Source organism: Danio rerio, chromosome 8 (genome assembly GCF_052040795.2).
Source record: "Danio rerio strain M-AB ecotype USA chromosome 8, GRCz13ab, whole genome shotgun sequence".
NCBI classification, from domain to species: Eukaryota; Metazoa; Chordata; class Actinopteri; order Cypriniformes; family Danionidae; genus Danio; species Danio rerio.
Genome location: NC_141028.1, coordinates 10,911,548 through 10,931,065, shown reverse-complemented (window position 1 = coordinate 10,931,065; position 19,518 = coordinate 10,911,548). Strand labels below are relative to the sequence as shown.

Below are 19,518 nucleotides of genomic sequence, written 5' to 3'. Positions count from 1 at the left end.
CCCCCCTTCCACTCCATCTCCTCCTTTTCCTCCCTTTTCCAAGGGGGAGCTCTCGAGACCTACCTGATCTCGGATCCTCTTATATGCTTATTGACCTTATATACTTGGGAGCCTTGGGCTCAAGTATCTCCGAGCTCAGGGTTCTCTCCCGGGACAGCATACCAAACCTGCTATAAACGCCAAGCATATCTAAGTGGGAACTATTGAAAAGTGTGATTACATTTAAGGCAGACGCCGTCAGTCACGCCGATCACTGCCTTAAGTCTGAAAAAAAAAACACAAAAAGAAAACACACCCAACTTTTTGCCTGCAGTATTTTGCGTTAAAATGATCAAAAGTGATCATATTTATTCACATATTTTTCAATAAAAGGTTTTTACAATATTCAAATAATCCTGACCAAAATGTATTATGGTATTATGGTATATATATATATATATATATATATATATATATATATATATATATATATATATATATATATATATATATATATATATATATATATATATGATTTAATATATAATAATTATAATATTTAATAATAAATAAAACAAAAAATTTAAATATATACATATTAAGTATTTTCTTTTTTTATTGCAGTGTGATTTATTACTGCAATTTTATGCTACTTTTATATTTTGATTTTGGTTGTATTTGTTTTTGTTTCTATCTGAGTTTAAGAAAAGTTCATCATAAATTAAATATATTATTAATAATTTCTGGAGTAACGATTCTGAAAATTCTGTTTTGTGTCGCAAACATAAATTACATTGTTAAATACATTAAGTTTGAAAATGTTATTTTATTTCTAATAGTATTTACAAATGGGCAGCACAATGGCTTAGTGGTTAGCACTGTCACCTCACAGCAAGAAGCTCGCTGATTCGAGTCTGTTTGCATGGGTTTCTTCTGAGCGCTCCAATTTCCTATAGGTGAATTAAATAAACTAAATTGGCCATAGTGTATGTGTGTGAATTTGAGAGTGTATGGTTGTTTCCCAGTACTGAATAATAAAAATAAATGTTTTCCGCTGGATAAAACATTTGTCGGAATAATTGGTGGTTCATTCAGCTGTGGCGAACCCTGATAACTAAGGGAAAAACCAGCCGAAAAAAAAAAGCATAAATAAGCTGAAGGAAAATGAATGAATGACTGAGTTTTATTATTTATATTATATAAACATATCACACATATATTGTCACAATAAGCATAAGACTGACCATTACTGGAAAATAACCTGATTATTACTGTATCAAAGGCCATGTTTCTATCACCAACACGTATCATTAACGTCTGCTCTGTTATCAAAACAGGTCGGTTTGTAGTAAACAGTTAAAGAAGGTAAACTCTGTGGAAAGTAGGTCACTCTAACTCATATTTAGTTGCCAACTTGTGTTTTTCCTTCATAGTCTTTCATTGATGGAAAGGACAGAGTGAGTAAACGTTGAGTCAAGCTCATTCAGACAACTGACGCATACACACACACACAGACTCACACACATAGACAATAAGCCAGTGTTACAGTGAGCTAATTGGCTATTTGGGAATCTGATTATTTATTACGGGGCAGCAGATTACCCCAGATTCACTGGCCTGATGGGAATTAGAGCCCAGTTTTGTTTACTGGCTGTATTTTTAGTTCAGGTCTATTTCTGCATCTTTATTGACACTTGATGAGTATTGGATTAAATACGGAGATACTTTGATTCGTATTAATCAAAATGGCTAATGCTGACTCTATTATTAAAACATACACTTTAAAGAAGACCTATTATGCCCCTTTTTACAAGATGTACAATACTTCTCTGACTGTCAAATGAGATATATATATACATATTACACGAGTAGCAGTGGCTGTATATCAGCACTGGTGGGAGTTGTGCGTTGGAACAAGACTGCAGTGATGATATACAACCATATCGCACTGCTACTCATGTGATATTGTATTTTATACAACAGTTCGACGGAATAATCATGTACAATTGAAGTCAGAATTATTAGCCCCGCCTTTGATTTTTTTTTCTTTTTTAAATATTTTTCAAATTATGTTTAACAGGGCAAGGACATTTTCTCAGTATGTCTGATAATATTTTTTTTCTTGAATAAGTCTTATTTGTTTTATTTTGGCTAGAATAAAAACTGTTTTTAATTTTTTTAAAACCATTTTAGGGACTAAATTATTAGCCCCTTTAAGCAAACTTTTTTTTTTTTTTCGATAACCTACAGAACAAACCTCCATAATACAATATTTTTTGCCTAATTACCCTTACCTGCCTAGTTAACCTAATTAACATAGTTAAGCCTTTAAATGTCACTTTAAGCTGTATAAAAGTGTCTTGAAAAATATCAAGTCAAATATTATTTACTGTCATCATGGCAAAGATAAAATAAATCAGTTATTAGAAATAAGTTATTAAAACTATTATGTTTAGAAATGTGTTGAAAAAATATCTCTGTTAAACAGAAACTGTGGGAAAAATAAACGGGGGCTAATAATTCAGGAGGGCTAATAATTTAATTTTAACTGTATATAAAAAAGAAAATCAAACACGGAAATTCTAAAAACCCTTTTGTATGAGGAACTACTTTCTTCCGCCATTCATTCACATCTGCAGCTGACGTCAGAACAGCAGAAGCCGTTACTAACTCACAAACATCACTTTAGAGCTAGTGCTTTAATGATTTTCTAGCGTAATGTCTAAAGTTATGAAAAAACAGCTGATTTTGCTGACATTTTAAGATTATAAGGCTGAACGTGACATGAAATGCCATCCATCTACAGAAATATCTCCTTACAGTATTACAGTCTGCAGAATTTCTCTGTTGCAATCAGGAAATCACAATAATTTACCCGAGAAAAGCTAGAATGCTGTTGTGTTAGCGATAGGGAAAAAAACGTTAAACACATGCGGGCCTTTCTTCTTTCTTTCTGACAAAACAACACACATTCCTGATATGCGAGTCCCATCTCACACTCAATTCACTACAGTTATATGTTATAGATACAGCGCTACAACATACGAAAGAGAGATCGACTTAGAATATCACTTATTAATTTAATAATGATTTGATTTTAATCTTCTAAGGGCTTTTTATACCATTATTATGCCATCTTGTGGATAGACAATGTCAACCGGTCTGCTCAGTATAGTCTCTCAGAAATTATATTTATTTAAAATAGGCACTATCCTTATAAATAAACAGCATAGTTGTAATCTAAACAACTACATTCTCGACTAAAAAAGCCTTAAATGTACATTTTGTTGTCCAACAGCTGCAATATTTGTCATTGTAGTGTGTCCTCTTTCTCTCTCTCTTTATATATATAGTATAATAACATTAATTTAATTCTTATTAATTATTATTGTAAATGTTATTATAATATATATATATATATATATATATATATATATATATATATATATATATATATATATATAATTACAATAATAATTACATTAAAATTATTATCTTATTATCTTATTATTATTATTATTATTATTATTATTATTATTACTATTATACTATTATCCACATTTATGTCAAAATGTCTTCAGGTGGGAACTGAAATGAATGCTGTGTTGTTTTAATATGATGAGCTTGATCTAGAGCGCCTGTCCTAGTTTTCTCTGTGTCTATGTGGAGCACAGTTACTGAAGCTGCAGGCCAGGTCTATAAACCAGCAGCTAGACTCATGTAAATGCTCACCGATAACAATCATATTATCAGAGCTCAAAGTACAGAGCGTTTGGAGCTGCCGTCGCTGCTGCTGAATCAATAAAACTTTCCTGTCTGAAGAAAGAGTGATAATATGAGAGAGAGACGTGAGCTTCATGCTTCTCTTCATCCACATGACAGAAGCACAACATGTGACCGAGACTCAGATAAACTCCTGATACAAATCTGATCATAATATTGGCTGGAAAGAGATTATAGGGCTTTCTGTGATTGGTCCAGCAAATGCTCTTTATCGCATGTAAACGACTGCTCCAACAAGGACTTTTAGTAATCAAGGAAAATAGCATATTATTATCAGAAATCTGATTTAGATATTTTCTGAAGAAACTGTGTGGTGCTTTCTTGTGCAAAAACATGCAAGCATGTTGTGGATGGTTGCCCGGGCCTTTCAGTGTCATTGCAAGGATGCTTTAGTAAATCTGTTTTTTCTAAAAAGAAGAAATAAAAGACCATCTTAAATTAAGATACATTTTAGTTCGAAGTGACATAGTAAAATAAGACACAATAAAATGTCAATAATTGCTTCAACAGTACTAAAATATTACTTATTAACACTTGAGTTAAATGTCAATAAATAAAGTATCATTAGGGGTCGATTATCATTAAGGGTGTGATCGGCCCTCAATGATACTTATGATCCCCTAATTATAATGCGCTTTTTGTTTCGCTAGGAATGACTGAATCAGCTGGGTGTTGTGCGCTAGTGTTGCTGTTGATATTGGTATAATTTTGATATTTAATAATGTTGCGATATTCAAGATTTGTAAAGTCATGCAGCACCAGATACTCAAAACAGCAAGCACAAGTCTCTCCTTCATCTTTACAAATCCCGCAAAACGTTTCTGGTCAATAGTAACTCATTTTAAAAAAGGCACCTTTCAAACTAAAAAGCGTGTTTGGTGTGATCGGCCCCTACAGTGATTTATTTCTTATTTAACATTAGTATTAATAAAAATAAAATTGATTAATTAGATTATTTATAACAATACATGGTAATAAATCAGTGTTTGTTTAAATGTATTGAAATAAATATTTATTGAAACAATTAATGATTTATTTAAAAAAAATTTACAGTATTTTATATTTATATATATAAATATTTTCTTTTTTAAATATTTCCCAAATTATGTTTAATAGAGCAAGGGAATTTTAATGATAATATTTTTTCTTCTGGAGAAAGTCTTATTTGTTTTATTTCTGGTAGAATAAAAGCAGTAACTAATTTTTTAAACACCATTTTAATGACAAAATTATTAGCCCCTTTAAGCTATTTTTTTTTCGATAATCTACAAAACAAACCGTCATTATACAATAACTTGCCTAATTACCCTAACCTGACTAGTTAGCCTAATTATACTAGTTAAGCCTTTAAATGTCAGTTAACAGAAATGAGTAATTAAAACTATTATGTTTAGAAATGTGTTGAAAAAATCTGCTCTCCGTCAAACAGAAATTGGGGGAAAAAATAAACAGGGGGGCTAATAATTCAGGGGGGCTAATAATTCTGACTTCAACTGTATGTATATATATATATATATATATATATATATATATATATATATATATATATATATATATATATATATATATATATATATATATATATATATATATATATATATAAGACATTATTTTTTATTAAACCATGATGATAAACCTTTAAAGTATGTGTGATCTTTATTTCAGTATGTTGTTCTACTTTCAACTGATACGGATTATTGAGTAGGTGGCAGGCCTTGTTTTTTGCGCATCATTCCTTCATAGCAAACTAACGGTAAAAGGGATGTAGGTAAAAAATATAGTGGCTGAAGCGTTAAACTGAAATTATCAGAGAAGGTCTGCCCCTCCAAACGTGAAGCAAATGGTTCGAATTTGATTGAAGATTATCATTAAACTTTTAAACTTGCATGGAATCATTTATCAACTTAATTAATAACATTGTGCTTCAATAAAAATTGTAAATTCAGATTTTTCAAAAGTGAGTTATCAGTAGGCTCACACGAAATCTGCGCGTGCAGAACTCTGCAGATTTTCTGCAGATTTTTAGCCCATCGTTAATTCTGTTTATTTACTTGAGTAAATGTGTAAATCGGAATAAATTCAGTTTTTATTCAGTAATTTATTACTTTTTATTACATATATTAAGGTTTTAGTTATGATACTCCGCTGGATACTCCCAAAATAATACCATAATTATCTGCAGAAATAGCAAAAAATGTCCGCAGATTCTGTCTGGCCCTGGTTATCAGTCATGAAAAATCACTGAACAGTCTTCATTATTTTTGTCTTGGACAGATTGTGTATTTCACTGCCACGTTCCCGTATGTGGTCCTGATCATCCTGCTGGTGCGAGGCGTCACTCTGCCCGGCGCTTATGATGGCATCCTCTACTACGTCAAACCAGACTGGTCAAAACTCGGAGAAGCACAGGTGAGACCTTTACCTTTCTTTACCCTTTTTATTATGAATTTTTAAATGATTTTGCGGATATAGATTTTTCAAAAATGTTGTATTGGTGTTGATCATTGAGAATGCTTCATGTATCAGATATGTGATTTTGGAAATTATGTTTTTTTTTTCAGAAAATTATTATAATATTAATATAAAATATTATAATTTTGTCATAACTTAATTTTTAATCATAACTACTACATTTTTAATCAATAATGTAGTAAATATTGTCCTATGCTAAGAAGTATGCATCAACAAAAAGCTATTTTATTGAATTTTCAGATAATCCATAAATCTCCAAAAATGTGGAAATTTATTACTAGTCATGTTGTCTAGCGTTGGCTTTATTGGATAAACTACATGCTTTCCTGTTTTCTTTTACATAAATTACAGAGCCCAATAATTCTTGAAGTCAAAAATAAATAAAATGATTAAAGATTGCTGTAAAAACTGCAAAAACACACAAGAAATAAAACATATTGCGTCAAATTTTGACAAGAGTTCGCAAATTCAGTCTTTTTATGCCACAAAAATCCTGCAGGGACTGATTCAGATGCACTACACTCTTTATCGGTCTCTCTCTCTCTCTCCACATCATTTGAGCTTTTCGAAGCACTTGAAAAGTTTTCAGCTCGACCTGGAGTGCAGTAATGACTTGTGCTTTATGTCTCCCAGGTCTGGATCGATGCCGGCACTCAGATCTTCTTCTCTTACGCCATCGGGCTCGGGGCCCTGACGGCCCTAGGCAGCTACAACAGATTCAACAACGACTGCTATAAGTGAGTCTCAATCACAGCCTTCAGCATGCTAGGACAGCCACTGTTATGACGTCTTGCAGACCTTCTGTTTTCTTCCAGACAGACATTGTGTCTAGTGCTTCTACTATCAGAAAAGCCTGACCTTGTCTTCTGAGAAGCTGGATTTGAGTGATGTGTCCGGCAGAGAGCAAACAGTCTCTCACTGTAATTGCAGATCTCAGATGTCCTGGATGCATTAGCTTACCCTTGCAATAAATCAGCAGTTCTTTCATTTGACGTTAATGTACAGTGCACTTCGGCTGCTTATAAATCCTGTGTAAATCAGCTGCATAAGAGATTCGTGAACATTTGTTCAAAAAAGTGAATAGTTTTTGGTGGGGTAAAGAAACTTTACACAAAAGAAATGGATATTACATATAAAGAAAAGTCACCCTGGAGCTGGGTGTGTGTGTACATACAGTGGGAAATAAAGTATTCTACACCTCATGTTGCTGTTGACATGGAATTGAACCAGATATTGGTAAAAACCCAAACAATACAAACAAAAATAAAACAAAAACTGCTATGTGTAGTAATGAAATGACAGAAGGAGAAAGTGCTGAACTACTGAAATTTCTGTAATACTTTAATTAAAAGATTTTTCATTGATGGCAGCTTAAAGACGCCTCTCATATGGAAAATGAAGTTGCATGAATTGCTCAGGTGTGATTGTTTTCACAAACTTCAACAGAGTGTAAAAATCTTGATGGTTCTGTGGGTCTCGTCTATCAAATCTTATTTTTGTATTTTCTATTGCAGTGGTTCTCAAACTTTTTTTTATCAAGTACCATCTCAGAAAAAAAATTGTCTCTCCAAGTACCACCAAAATGAGCAATTTTTACAATTGTCGGCATCCTGCGTTTTGGTGCATTACCCCCACCTTCAGCTTGGGAGTGTGAATTTACAGACTAAAGTAATTGACACCACTTGAGTATGTACTGCATTTGAATTAGAATTTACTACACATGCATATGGAAGTATGTGATTTCGGATGCAGCCATGCAGTACGTCACATTGCGCACTTCATTGTGCATGTCAGCGTATACATAATATCACTGCGATACAGGCCACAGCGAGGACTATTTGAATTGAACTGTTTACCAGCTATAAGATAATAATATTAGGCATTTTAACATTCCCTATTGAAACATCTACTATGCGTTCTGTAGTTTTCCTAAAACACAACTGATCTCTTCTCTTCTCCACACAGGGATGCTTTTGTTCTGGCGCTTATTAATAGCGGCACCAGTTTCTTTGCTGGTTTCGTGGTTTTCTCCATCTTGGGTTTCATGGCGTCTGAACAAGGTGTGGACATCTCGAAAGTGGCAGAATCAGGTAAGAGTCTGCCGTCGTTCACTCCATTACAGCTCATGACAGATTATGTACTGTATGAAATGGTAAGATCAGCTAATGTACAGATTTTTAAAAAGTGTGCGGCATCCAGCCCTGATCCTGAAACAGCGTGCATCTTAATGCAGGTGTTTAATAATTCGCTTTGACTTGTTTCTAATGCTCATAAGTGAATGCATTTGTGACCTGGGGCTGGTTCTCGTCAATCATTTATGAAATCTATATTTAATGCAAGAATGATCTGCTGACGTTGAATGAAACATGCATTGTGTGAGTCATGAACATCTGTGAAATGATGATGATGATGATGATAGTCTAAAGTAATGAATTTCAGTGCAGTGTGATATGTGGCTTGTATCGTGTTTTACTGTAAATGTTTATTGCTGCTTTGACAATATCAATGAATGTAGAATATAAATGATTATTACGTTTATTGATGATGCCATATGCTCTTAGTCATATCACTATAAAGGGAGCAGACAATTAGCACTTTGTTTTGTGCGTGTGTGTGTATGTGTGTGTGTGTGTGCGTGTGTGTGTGTGTGTGTGTGTGTGTGTATGTGTGTGTGTGTGTGCGTGTGTGTGTGTGTGTGTGTTTATGATGATGAATAATAGATAATGTATATCACTCGTGTTTTTAGTTGAGTGGGATTGTATGTGTTTGTTTGTGTGTCTATGTGTGTGTATGTTTGTGAGTTTCCGCTTTTAAAATGTGTATTGCCTTATTTCTGTATGTTGTTCTCCATCAACACAAATATTTTATAAGACCTACAAAATTCCCACACACAAAATCAAAGACGTTGTAATGGTCTAAAGTTGAACTCTATTGTTAAGTTTATATTGATGATAAGATTTATCTATTAGTAATATGTATGATATTGAAATTATTGCATTGATAGGAACCAGTTCAGCTCTAGACAATATGAATATGAATGAAGTACATTTGGGTCACATTTGAAAAAGGCATCAAATTTTGATGTCAAAATTAAAATTGAAAAAGATTTTACACACACAAAAAGTTGTTTTTAAAATTAAAAAGGATAGTAGCAAAGTATAACATTAAAAATTGTGATTAATAAATATTTTGGGGTTGCACTGTGATCCTAAGATAGAGTTTAATATCTTATCTAATGATTCTTGTATTAAATGATTCGGGGCCGGATCATACACCCGGCGCAATAAAGCGCAAGACGTGTTTTGAGCGATTTGTTGCTATTTTGAGACTAGTCCAACCCTAATTTTCACGTTTTGCGCCATGTTGTTTAAATTGCAAATCCATTTGCTCCACTTCTCATGGGTGTGCTGGTCTATAAAGGAGGTGTGTTAAGGCGCATTGCTGGTGCGTTGCTATTTTGAGGAACTGAAAAAGATCGTACTGTTGACCAACTGAAAGCAGGTCTGAAGACCAGCACAGAGCGCGTTAGTTATGCACCTATGCTGGTCTAAACGCTTACACATTGCTTAATACACACAGAATGTACAGCAATACACAAATATATTTACACATAAAAAAAAAGTTTCAAATGTTATAAAAATTATTATTTTTTATATAAATATAAAAACCACTGCCTCCATGCCTCATCTCAGGGGGCTTTTTCAGTTTATTCTTGACAATTTGCATTTGGATAATGTTATTATTTTTATCAGTATTATTTATTATATGCATATTTATAATTGTTTTAGACCATATGGGGCATAAGAATAGAACGTGTGTTTGGATATAACTCCATATTGGTTATTATTGTTCATTTATTTGTTTGCTGGAAATTAGAACTGAATTTAAAAATTGTTTAGAAAGAAATATTTGCGTTTAACAAAGGAAATATGGGGTGCTTTCACACCTGTGAATCGATTTAGTTGTTTCAAAACCAGGATTACAATTGGTATATTGTTGCTCTTTGCTCTTGGTGCGGTTCTCTTTCACATGGCAACGTTTATAAATGGACCAAAAGAGCTAAAATAAGTCATGTGTGAGTAAACTGTCCTCACATTGGTCAGAGTGTCAGGGTTTATTTTGCTGAGTCCTGGTCAGCTGTCAAAGGGGGGGGGGGGGGGGGTGGTTTGGTGGTGTTTGACAGGGGGTGCGTGCGACATGTCTATAGAGCAAGGAGGGATGTGGAGAGGTGAAAAGGGTGTGCAACGTATTTGAGGACCAGGAAGGAGACAAGTGATTTCCGGGAGATTATCACTTGTTTGCGGGCATCCGGGAGTCTCTGTGCATTTGCGGGAGACTCCTGAAACTTCCGGGAGACTTGGGATGTCTGGAATAACCTCCCTCCCGCCTGACTAATAATTCTCTCTTCATATAGCCGTATGCCTATTACATATCCATAAAACACTGTGATATAACTGAGCTTGGATCGTATCGCTTTCTCACCACAATCGATCCGCTACAGAGTTCGTTTTTAATCGAGCCGAGACCACCTCATTCAAGCAATCTCGGAGCGATTGATTTGATTCACACAGACCAAATGAACCGCGCTAACTGGGCAAACGAGACAGATTCTGAAACAAAAGTCTAAGTGTGAAAGCACCCTAAATATGTAGGCTAGTGGATGTCTTTAGTAGAGTGCGTACAACACTGTTTCCTTATCCATGAAAGTAAAGAACTAAAAGTAAAGTAAAGAGAAAGTAAAGAGGCCGAATGGAGGAGGCTTGTTCTTCATCCTCGTGCTGTAGATGCTCTGTTTAACTATATTCTGGCTAGTGAAGCATTCAGTTTTTCCTCTTACAAGGTCCACGATATACAGTAAGTAGCAAATGCGCCATGGTGTGACGCAACTGACTCTTAAAGGGAACATGAGATGAGACTCTTTTAGTTTAATGCACGTTATGCTTAAAACACACCCATAACTCATTAAGAGAATAAGCACAACCCTGTAGACCATGCGCCATGGCGCAGAATTTATTTTTCTGTCCTTAAAATAGCAAAAGTGGATTCAGACACACCCTTAATGCTTTTTGCGGCCTGCACTTTAGACTTTGTGCATAGATCGTTAAAACAGAGCCCTCTGTCTTTGGCCCATGAAAAACCTGGTTTAAAACCTCACAGGTCTTCATTTAATAAAACCTAGAATACAATCTTGATCATTGATAACAGAACTGAGGATATCACAGACTGGGCTATGGCATTCAGCATGAATTTAACACTCCGCATGTTCATATCTGACGCTCACGCATGCAAACGTGTCAAATCATCACACATAGGCCTACATCTTTCACATTTAATGTGTGAATAGCAGACGTACTGCAGGCTTTCTGTCGCTTATAGCACGAATGCATAACATGTACATTTGACCCTGCTACAAGATACACACTAGATTAAAACAAAATTAAATATATACACACATGCCTTTAAATGCACATTATAAACAAATTCAAATTTCCAAATGTTCTAAACTGGTTTCATCAACAATAGCGAGGATGACTATTAATAATTATTAATGTTTTATTGTTGTAAATATAACAGATCATTGATGTCAAGCATTGAGTTGTTTCTTTGTAATTATGTAACCTTAAATAGCAATTTCTGAGTGGAAATTGTGTTAGACTGTAAATATACTGTATATATTCTTTTCTAGGACACATTAATCTGACTTATATTTTTTTTTTGTGACATTTAAATGCTTTAAAACTTTTGCAAAGAAATTAATCTCAGTAAAGGCTTGCTAAAATTATTATTTCTCCGAAATTACGATTTTTTAAAATTTAATCAGAGCAGCCTTTTACAATCTCATCTTGCAGTCTAAAGGTGGATTTTTCAAATAGATTTTAGGGATGAACGCCACCGAAATGTAATCCACTGATATTGTATTCAGTTAAAGCTGTTGACATATCGGCAATAATATGAAAAAGGCATCTACTGAATATTACAGATTGATTCATGAATTAGATTACGTCTTTTGAATAAGCTATCCTATTTCTCAGACCCACGTGTGGATGTTTCCCAGTACTGGGTTGCAGCTGTAAGGGAATCTGCTGCGTAAAGCATATAGTTGGTGATTCATTCCGCTGTGACGACCCCTGATAAATAAGGGACTAAGCCGAAAGAAGGAATTAAATTTCCTAGAGCCAAAATCGCTAATGCTTGGATAAAAAGACAACTAATATGTACAAAATGTCAGATGTGCAAAGAGAAAGTAGCTGGTATGCACCATGGCTCAAGCGCTGGCACAAAAACATTATTTAGTTTGTGCTAAAAAAATGGATGGCACATTCTAAATATTAAAAAACAAGAATCTGAGATTGTCATATTGTAATTTTCCTATCTTAGCTTGTGCCTCTCTTAAAATGTTGGACTGTTAAATGGTAAAAATGCTAGTATTGTAAACGCTAGACTATTATCGGTATCGATATTATATTATATTATATATATTTTTATATTATATATATAATTTTATATTATATTATAAAATATAATTATATATTTTTTAAATCTGTATCGGCAAAAAATAAATGCCACCTTCATGGCATCTTTAATAGATTTAATTAGAGAAATTAGCACTATTTTAAACAGTATTTGCTATAAAAGTAATGTTAATACTTCAATAAAAAATCCAGATTTATTGACTCGTCAACATATTATCTACATGCATGTTCATTTAACAAAACAGAACAATCATAAAGAATCTTTGAGGCGTTAAATGTGACTTTTTGTAAATGAACGTCAACATTAAATAAAAAAAATAAACAATTTAATATGAATTAGATAGAAAAAAAAGCTTGTTTTAGTGTAGACCGAGTAGTCTCTGAGCTGCAGTTGGAGGTAATGGTTTTGCTTTTTCTCCTGCATGCTTCATTAGTGCTGTCGGATTGAGCGTGCGGCACAGAAGCAGTGCACTGGTTTGTTGAGGCTTCAGTAAAGGACAGCATGTCCTTAGCCTGAAGGAGAGACTGCACAGTCGACGACAACACTAAATGAGTATGAAGAGATAATATTTTTAAATGACCTGGCAAGACGCCATGCACCGACCTTAAACAAAGTGACCACGGTGTCCTTGAAATTAATGAGTTTCTATATGATGGCTGCTTTCACATACCAGTGTACTGCATGTGTTAAAGGGGTCAGATCATGAGGAGTCACATGTCTGGGCTCTTTTCACTGGGCTTTTCATGATGACAAGTTTTAATGTCAATATTAATAATGTAATGAATTCATATTAGTGTTTTAAAGTCATAACGTAATACACCTCAGCACATTTATACTTCTAGATCTGACTGATTCAGACACTTATTAGTACATTTGTACTTGATAGAAGTAATATAGCAGTCATGGCTTGTTTAAATGAGGATTACTATTCATAACTGAAACCATAAAACAAAAATACAAGAGACAAATAAAGGATAATTATTGATATTAATACCAAAAAAAAAAAAAAAAAAAAAAATATATATATATATATATATATATATATATATATATATATATATATATTTATTATTTTTTTTTTTTACATCATTTATTAAAAAAATAAATAATAATAATAATAATATATCATTGGAAGTCCTTCACTCTCCATTTGCTTATCGCTCATGTAGACGGATGTCAATGGAAGCCTACGTGCCATTGACATGAACAGTCACTAATCGCTTGCGTAGTTGGAGGTCAATGGAAGTCGTTCACTCTCCTTCGAAATAAATAGTCCCTTGTCGCTTGCGTAGATGGAGGTCAATGGAAGTCCCTCACTCTCCATTGAAATGAACGGTCGCTTATCGCCCGATTATACTAAGGTCAATTTAAGTCTACTTGCCGTTGAAATGAACGATTGCTTATCTCTTGCGTAGACGAAGGTCAATGGAAGTCACTCACTCTCAATTGAAATGAACGGTCGCTTGTCGCTCGCGTAGACGAAGGTCATTGGAAGTCGCTCACTCTCAGTTGAAATGATTGGTCGCTTGTCGCTCATGTAGACGGAGGTCAATGGAAGTCGCTCACACTCCGTTGAAATGAACAGTCGCTTGTGGCTCACGTAGACGGAGGTCAATAGTAGTCGCTTACTCTTAGTTAAAATAAATGTTCGCTTGTCACTCGCGTAGACAGAGGTCAATGGAAGTCGCTCACTCTCCGCTGAAATGAACGGTTTCTTGTCACTTACATAGACGGAGGTCAATGGAAGTTACTCACTCTTCGTTGAAATTAACAGTCGCTTGTCACTCACATAGACGGAGGTCAATGGAAGTTACTCACTCTTCATTGAAATTAGTCGCTTGTCACTCACGTAGACGGAGGTCAATGGAACTTGCTCACTCTCGGTTGAAATGAACAGTCGCTTATTGCTTACATAGCCGGATGTCAATAAAAGTTGCTCACTCTCCACTGAAAGGAACGGTCGCTTGACGCTCGCGTAGACAGAGGTTAATGAAAGTCGCTCACTCTCCACTGAAATGTACGGTCGCTTGTTGCTCAAGTAGACGGAGGTCAATAGAAGTCGCTCACTCTCCGCTAAAATGCACGGTTACTTGTCAGTCACGTACGTGGAGGTCACTGGAAGTCACTCATTCTCCTTTGAAATGACGGTCGCTTGTCGCTCGCGTAGACGGAGGTCAATAGAAGTTGCTCACTCTCCGCTGAAAAGAACGGTTACTTGTCACTCGCGTAGTTGGAGGTCAATGGAACTCACTCACTTGCAGTTGAAATGAACGGTCGCTTGTTGCTTTTAGATGAATGAGGCTTTAGCATCTAACCGTAAAAGATTGATCAAATAACGCACAGCACTACTATGATTACAGAAAAGTTCGCTCTGTTACAAATCACTTACATTTTAATTCGTTTTGGTGCAATTATAACCCACTATAAAAAAGCAAAAACATCTGAAGGTTTTGAATGAGAAGCTGCGATGTAGCCGTGGTGGGAACTAATTTAGCTGAGGTGCCCTGCCATAGAAGAATGAATGACATTGATGGAATTGATGGATATGATAAAATTGCTAAAATAATACAATGGTAAATATAAACAAAAACAAAAATAAATATAAACAAACAAGTTATTAATAAAATTGTAATTTTATCTCGTAATACTAAAATAATAGCTTTTGTTTTACTTTGGATTCTTCGACTTTATCTGCCACCAGACATATGGCCACCAGCATAACAATTATGAAATAAAACACAAAAACATAGATTATGTATATATTTTGTGGTCCAAAATGGAATATTACAATGGGACAAACAATGATGATATACAGTATATGGAATTATGAACTAACTCATAATGAATTATCAAACAAATGATAACCTTAAAAGCATTTGAATTGCATATGAAGAAAACTATGATATGACCCCTTTAAGAGAACATTAAAATCGCACACATGCACAACACGCACACAAACATGTTTTGAACGTGTATGTGTGTGTGTGTCAGAATGATTGAGTGTGTGTGTGTTGGTCCTTGTCTTCTAGTGTGTCGTCTGTGTCAGTATGAAACCAATCTAAATGAGTTTACCTGTGTCAGCGTGTGCGTGTGTGGTGATGTCCGAGTGGGTTGTGATGTGCTGTACTTCCAGGCGACTTTGAGAAGGAAACCATCCACACATCGTTTGTGGCTTTTTCTTATTTTTCATTTTCCTGCAGCACACAATCGGATGACAGTTACAGTTAGACAGCGAACCAGATTCCCCATCATAAACTTGATGCTTTGACTAGTTTTCCTTGATTGTCTTCAGACCCGTTCTATATATATATATATATATCATATCTTGTGATTCATATATATTCATTTATATCTCTATATCTATATTTTGGCTTTATTTAAGTATTAATTTAAGGATTATTTAACCAGGAACTTTGCCTCTTGAGATGTGCACATCTCGATTTCAAGAGGGGTCCTGGAGCAGTCTGCCAACGCAGGTAAACCTCTGATATCTAATGTTAGCATTTACACCTCTACTACAGCCCAGTCCTAAAGTCAGCACCTACGAGCCTCTGCCGACTCTGGCAGGCCCGACACGCACCGCTTAGCCTAGCGCCATTCCACATTTAGGGTCACCCACTGTTTTTGAGAAACACAGCCAAAGTGTGGACAAGCTGTAAAACTCGATCTGTTTTTAACCCCCAACACAAGCGCTAACGTCTAGCACTAACCCTCTTCAAACAGTTCAGTGTTGAATGGCTTTGAACAGCCGCCGCTTGACGTTAATATACGTATATACAGTAAGACACATGCTTCTTCTGCCTGTTCACCATATATTTCCATTATATTTCTTACCGGAAGTCACGTAAAAACAGTGTCTCATTGGCAGTATTCCATCAATATCCTGCTTCTGTACTTCTTAAAGGGGTCATATACAGAGAAATCATTTTACACAATTGCAAAAATCTCTTTTTTTTTTTACTTAAAGTGCCCCTATTATGCTTTTTTGAATATTATTTTTTTTATTTAGGTTGTAATATAGTTCATATAATCCTGCAAAGAGGATTTCAAGGGAAGTCTTCTTTATTTAGTGGCCTAATTTCCAGTTCTTTAAGTCTGCTATTTTGATGAACAAGACTAACGCTGCTTCCCAATTCGCCTACTTGAACTATGTCCTAAAAGTTTGCGTACTTTTGAGTGTGTAACAGAAGAGTATGCAAGATTTGGGACACTACCAAAGACTCTAGAATACACAAGACGTGTCACCCAGATGTGGGTTTCTGCAGATTTTGTGTTATTCGAAAGTTTAGAAATGAAACTAAAGAGTAATTTTCTTTTTTCACCAATTTATTCACCAATTAAAGTAACATTTTTTTGATGATTCCTAATATAAAATTTAATCGTAAACTTGGCAAGCAATTTTGAAGAATTTTATGTTTCCTAATTCAATTAGAATGCCCGAGCATACTGCCTAAGAGGCGTTTCAAAGATGGCCACCAAGTGAAATTACTTTCCTTAAAGGGACTTTGATACTACTTCCTCATTAATGGACAGTTATGTTGCTTAGCTACCTGCCTTGTCAATAAAATCGACACCATCTGTGGGCTAATCTAACATTTCATGTTCAGAAATCACCTCTGGTGTTTGCATAATTCTGCATTCAGAAGTTAATGACCAAATAGGTCTAAATAAAAGTTCGTATTCCTGTTGCAGATCAAATATAATGTCCAAAATGTGATTTTAAATATTTTCCAGTTGGCTAGATATGAATAAACAATCTTTCAAACATCTTTACCGAAGCCTATCCACTTAACCATTGCTCTTACACATGCACTATGTTTGTAGTTTAACACTTTTTAGCCATGTTTGTACTTCTAATTGAATTCCCATTCATTAAGCAATCTATTGTGTGCAATATTATACATTAGAGCACACACAAATCTGCACCTTCAATTTTTACAGGGAAGAGTAGACCATCCGGGTAACTTTGGAATACACTTTGACTTGTGTTTAAACACACTTTAATTTGGTACATGGTAATTCTTTTTTTAAATTCTTTATTTTGGACGGATAGTAGGTGAATTGGGACACAACACAAGACTTGTATTTAAATGTTGGAATAATGAAACCTCCAAAACTGCTTGACAAACTTAAATATTTCAAAGCTGTTGTTTTTTGCACGCAAAAAAAGTGCACTTTAAATAAACTTTTGAAAAGTCTATATGCATTTCTATGGGAGCCAGAACTTCTAACAGCAGCTAAAGCAAGCTTTACAGATTGGCGATCTTTTATTTGAGAGGCTTTGTCCACCATGTTGATCATTGCAGTTTCTACTATTCATGGTAATACTCATCTGTTTCTTCTTACAGTATATATAATCTTTGGTTTCAATCAAAGTGCAAAATAAAAGTATTAACTGTCAACCAAATGAAAGAACATGTTTTGAAACTTCTTAAAACAAGTCACCAGTAATTCCTTACTCCCTGCACAAACCTATAACAAAACTGCATAATGCCAGTTTAGTCTTCAAAAGCTGCCAGCAATGTACACACTCGCTCAAATTAATACGTTAAAATGAACGGCATCATGACTGCTCATATCGCTGTTTAAAAGTGCTTTCTTTTGATTTCCAACATGCACCGTAAAGAGTGGACCAATCACAACAAAACATGGCCATGATCTGACCAAGCAGAGCAGGGTTTTGGAAGGGAGGAGTTTAGTGAGAATGGCTCCTTGAACCATGCATTACAGACACTGTATAAGTATATTATACAGTATGTGACCATGGACCACAAAACCAGTCATAAGTCTGAAGTACTGCGACTCAACTATTTGAAAATGTAGAATAAGAATATATATAATCAAAATATTGAGAAAATTCCCTCTAAAAATGTTCAAATTAAGTACTAAGAATATATTAATTACTAATCAAAAATTATGTTTTTAAACACTCACCGGACAGATTATTAAGTGCACCTGTTCAACTGCTCTTTAGCGCAAATTTCTAATCAGCCAATGTAGAAACACAAGAATTTAGGCAAGGAAACATGGTCAAGACGATCTGCTGCGAGCATCAGAATGGAGGATTTAGGTGACTTTGAACGTGGCATGGTTATTGGTGCCAGATGGGAACTGCTGATCTACTGGGATGTTTACCCACAACCATCTCTAGGGTTTACAGAGATTGGTCCGAAAAAGAGAAAATATCAAGTGAGCAGCAGTTCTGTGGGCGCAAATGCCTTGTTGATGCTAGAGGTCAGAGGAGAATGGCCAGACTGGTTCCAGCTGATAGAAAGACAACAGTAACTCAAATAACCACTCGTTATAACGGACGTCAAACCTTGAGGCAATATTGGACAATAGAAGATTGGAAGAACCAGTTACCTGGTCTGATGAGTCTCGATTTCTGTTGCTATATTCAGATGGTAGGGTCAGAATTTGGCATCAACAGCATGAAAGCATGGATCCATCCTGCCTTGTATCAACGGTTCAGGCTCATGGTAGGGGTGTAATGGTGTGGGGCATATTTTCTTGGCACACTTTGGGCACATTAGCACCAATTGAGCATCAAGTCAACACCACAGCCTACCTGAGTATTGTTGCTGACCATGTCCATCCCTTTATGACCACAGTGTACTCCTCTTCTGATGGCTACTTCCAGCAGCATAACACTTCATGTCATAAAGCGTGAATCATCTCAGACTGGTTTCTTGAACTTGACAATAAATTCACTGTACTCAAATGGCCACCACAGTCACCAGGGCTCAATCCAATAGAGCACCTTTGGGATTTGGTGGAACGGGAGATTCGCATCATGGATGTGCAGCCGAC

The 19,518-nt window shown here is 35.1% G+C and overlaps 1 protein-coding gene across 4 annotated transcripts in view; it reads left to right on the top strand.

The window, feature by feature from the left end:
- slc6a8 (solute carrier family 6 member 8) overlaps nt 1–19,518 on the top strand; it is a 66,704-nt gene that overhangs the window by 33,228 nt on the left and 13,958 nt on the right. For 2 of the 4 annotated variants that reach the window (XR_015497223.1, NM_001327868.1), the window contains 3 exon segments: nt 6,037–6,171; nt 6,868–6,971; nt 8,200–8,324. Coding sequence is in view for 1 of the 4 variants with exons in the window: in NM_001327868.1 (NP_001314797.1) it covers nt 6,037–6,171; nt 6,868–6,971; nt 8,200–8,324 (364 nt within the window). In the remaining 3 variants the exon portion in view is untranslated. 4 annotated transcript variants of the gene reach the window in all.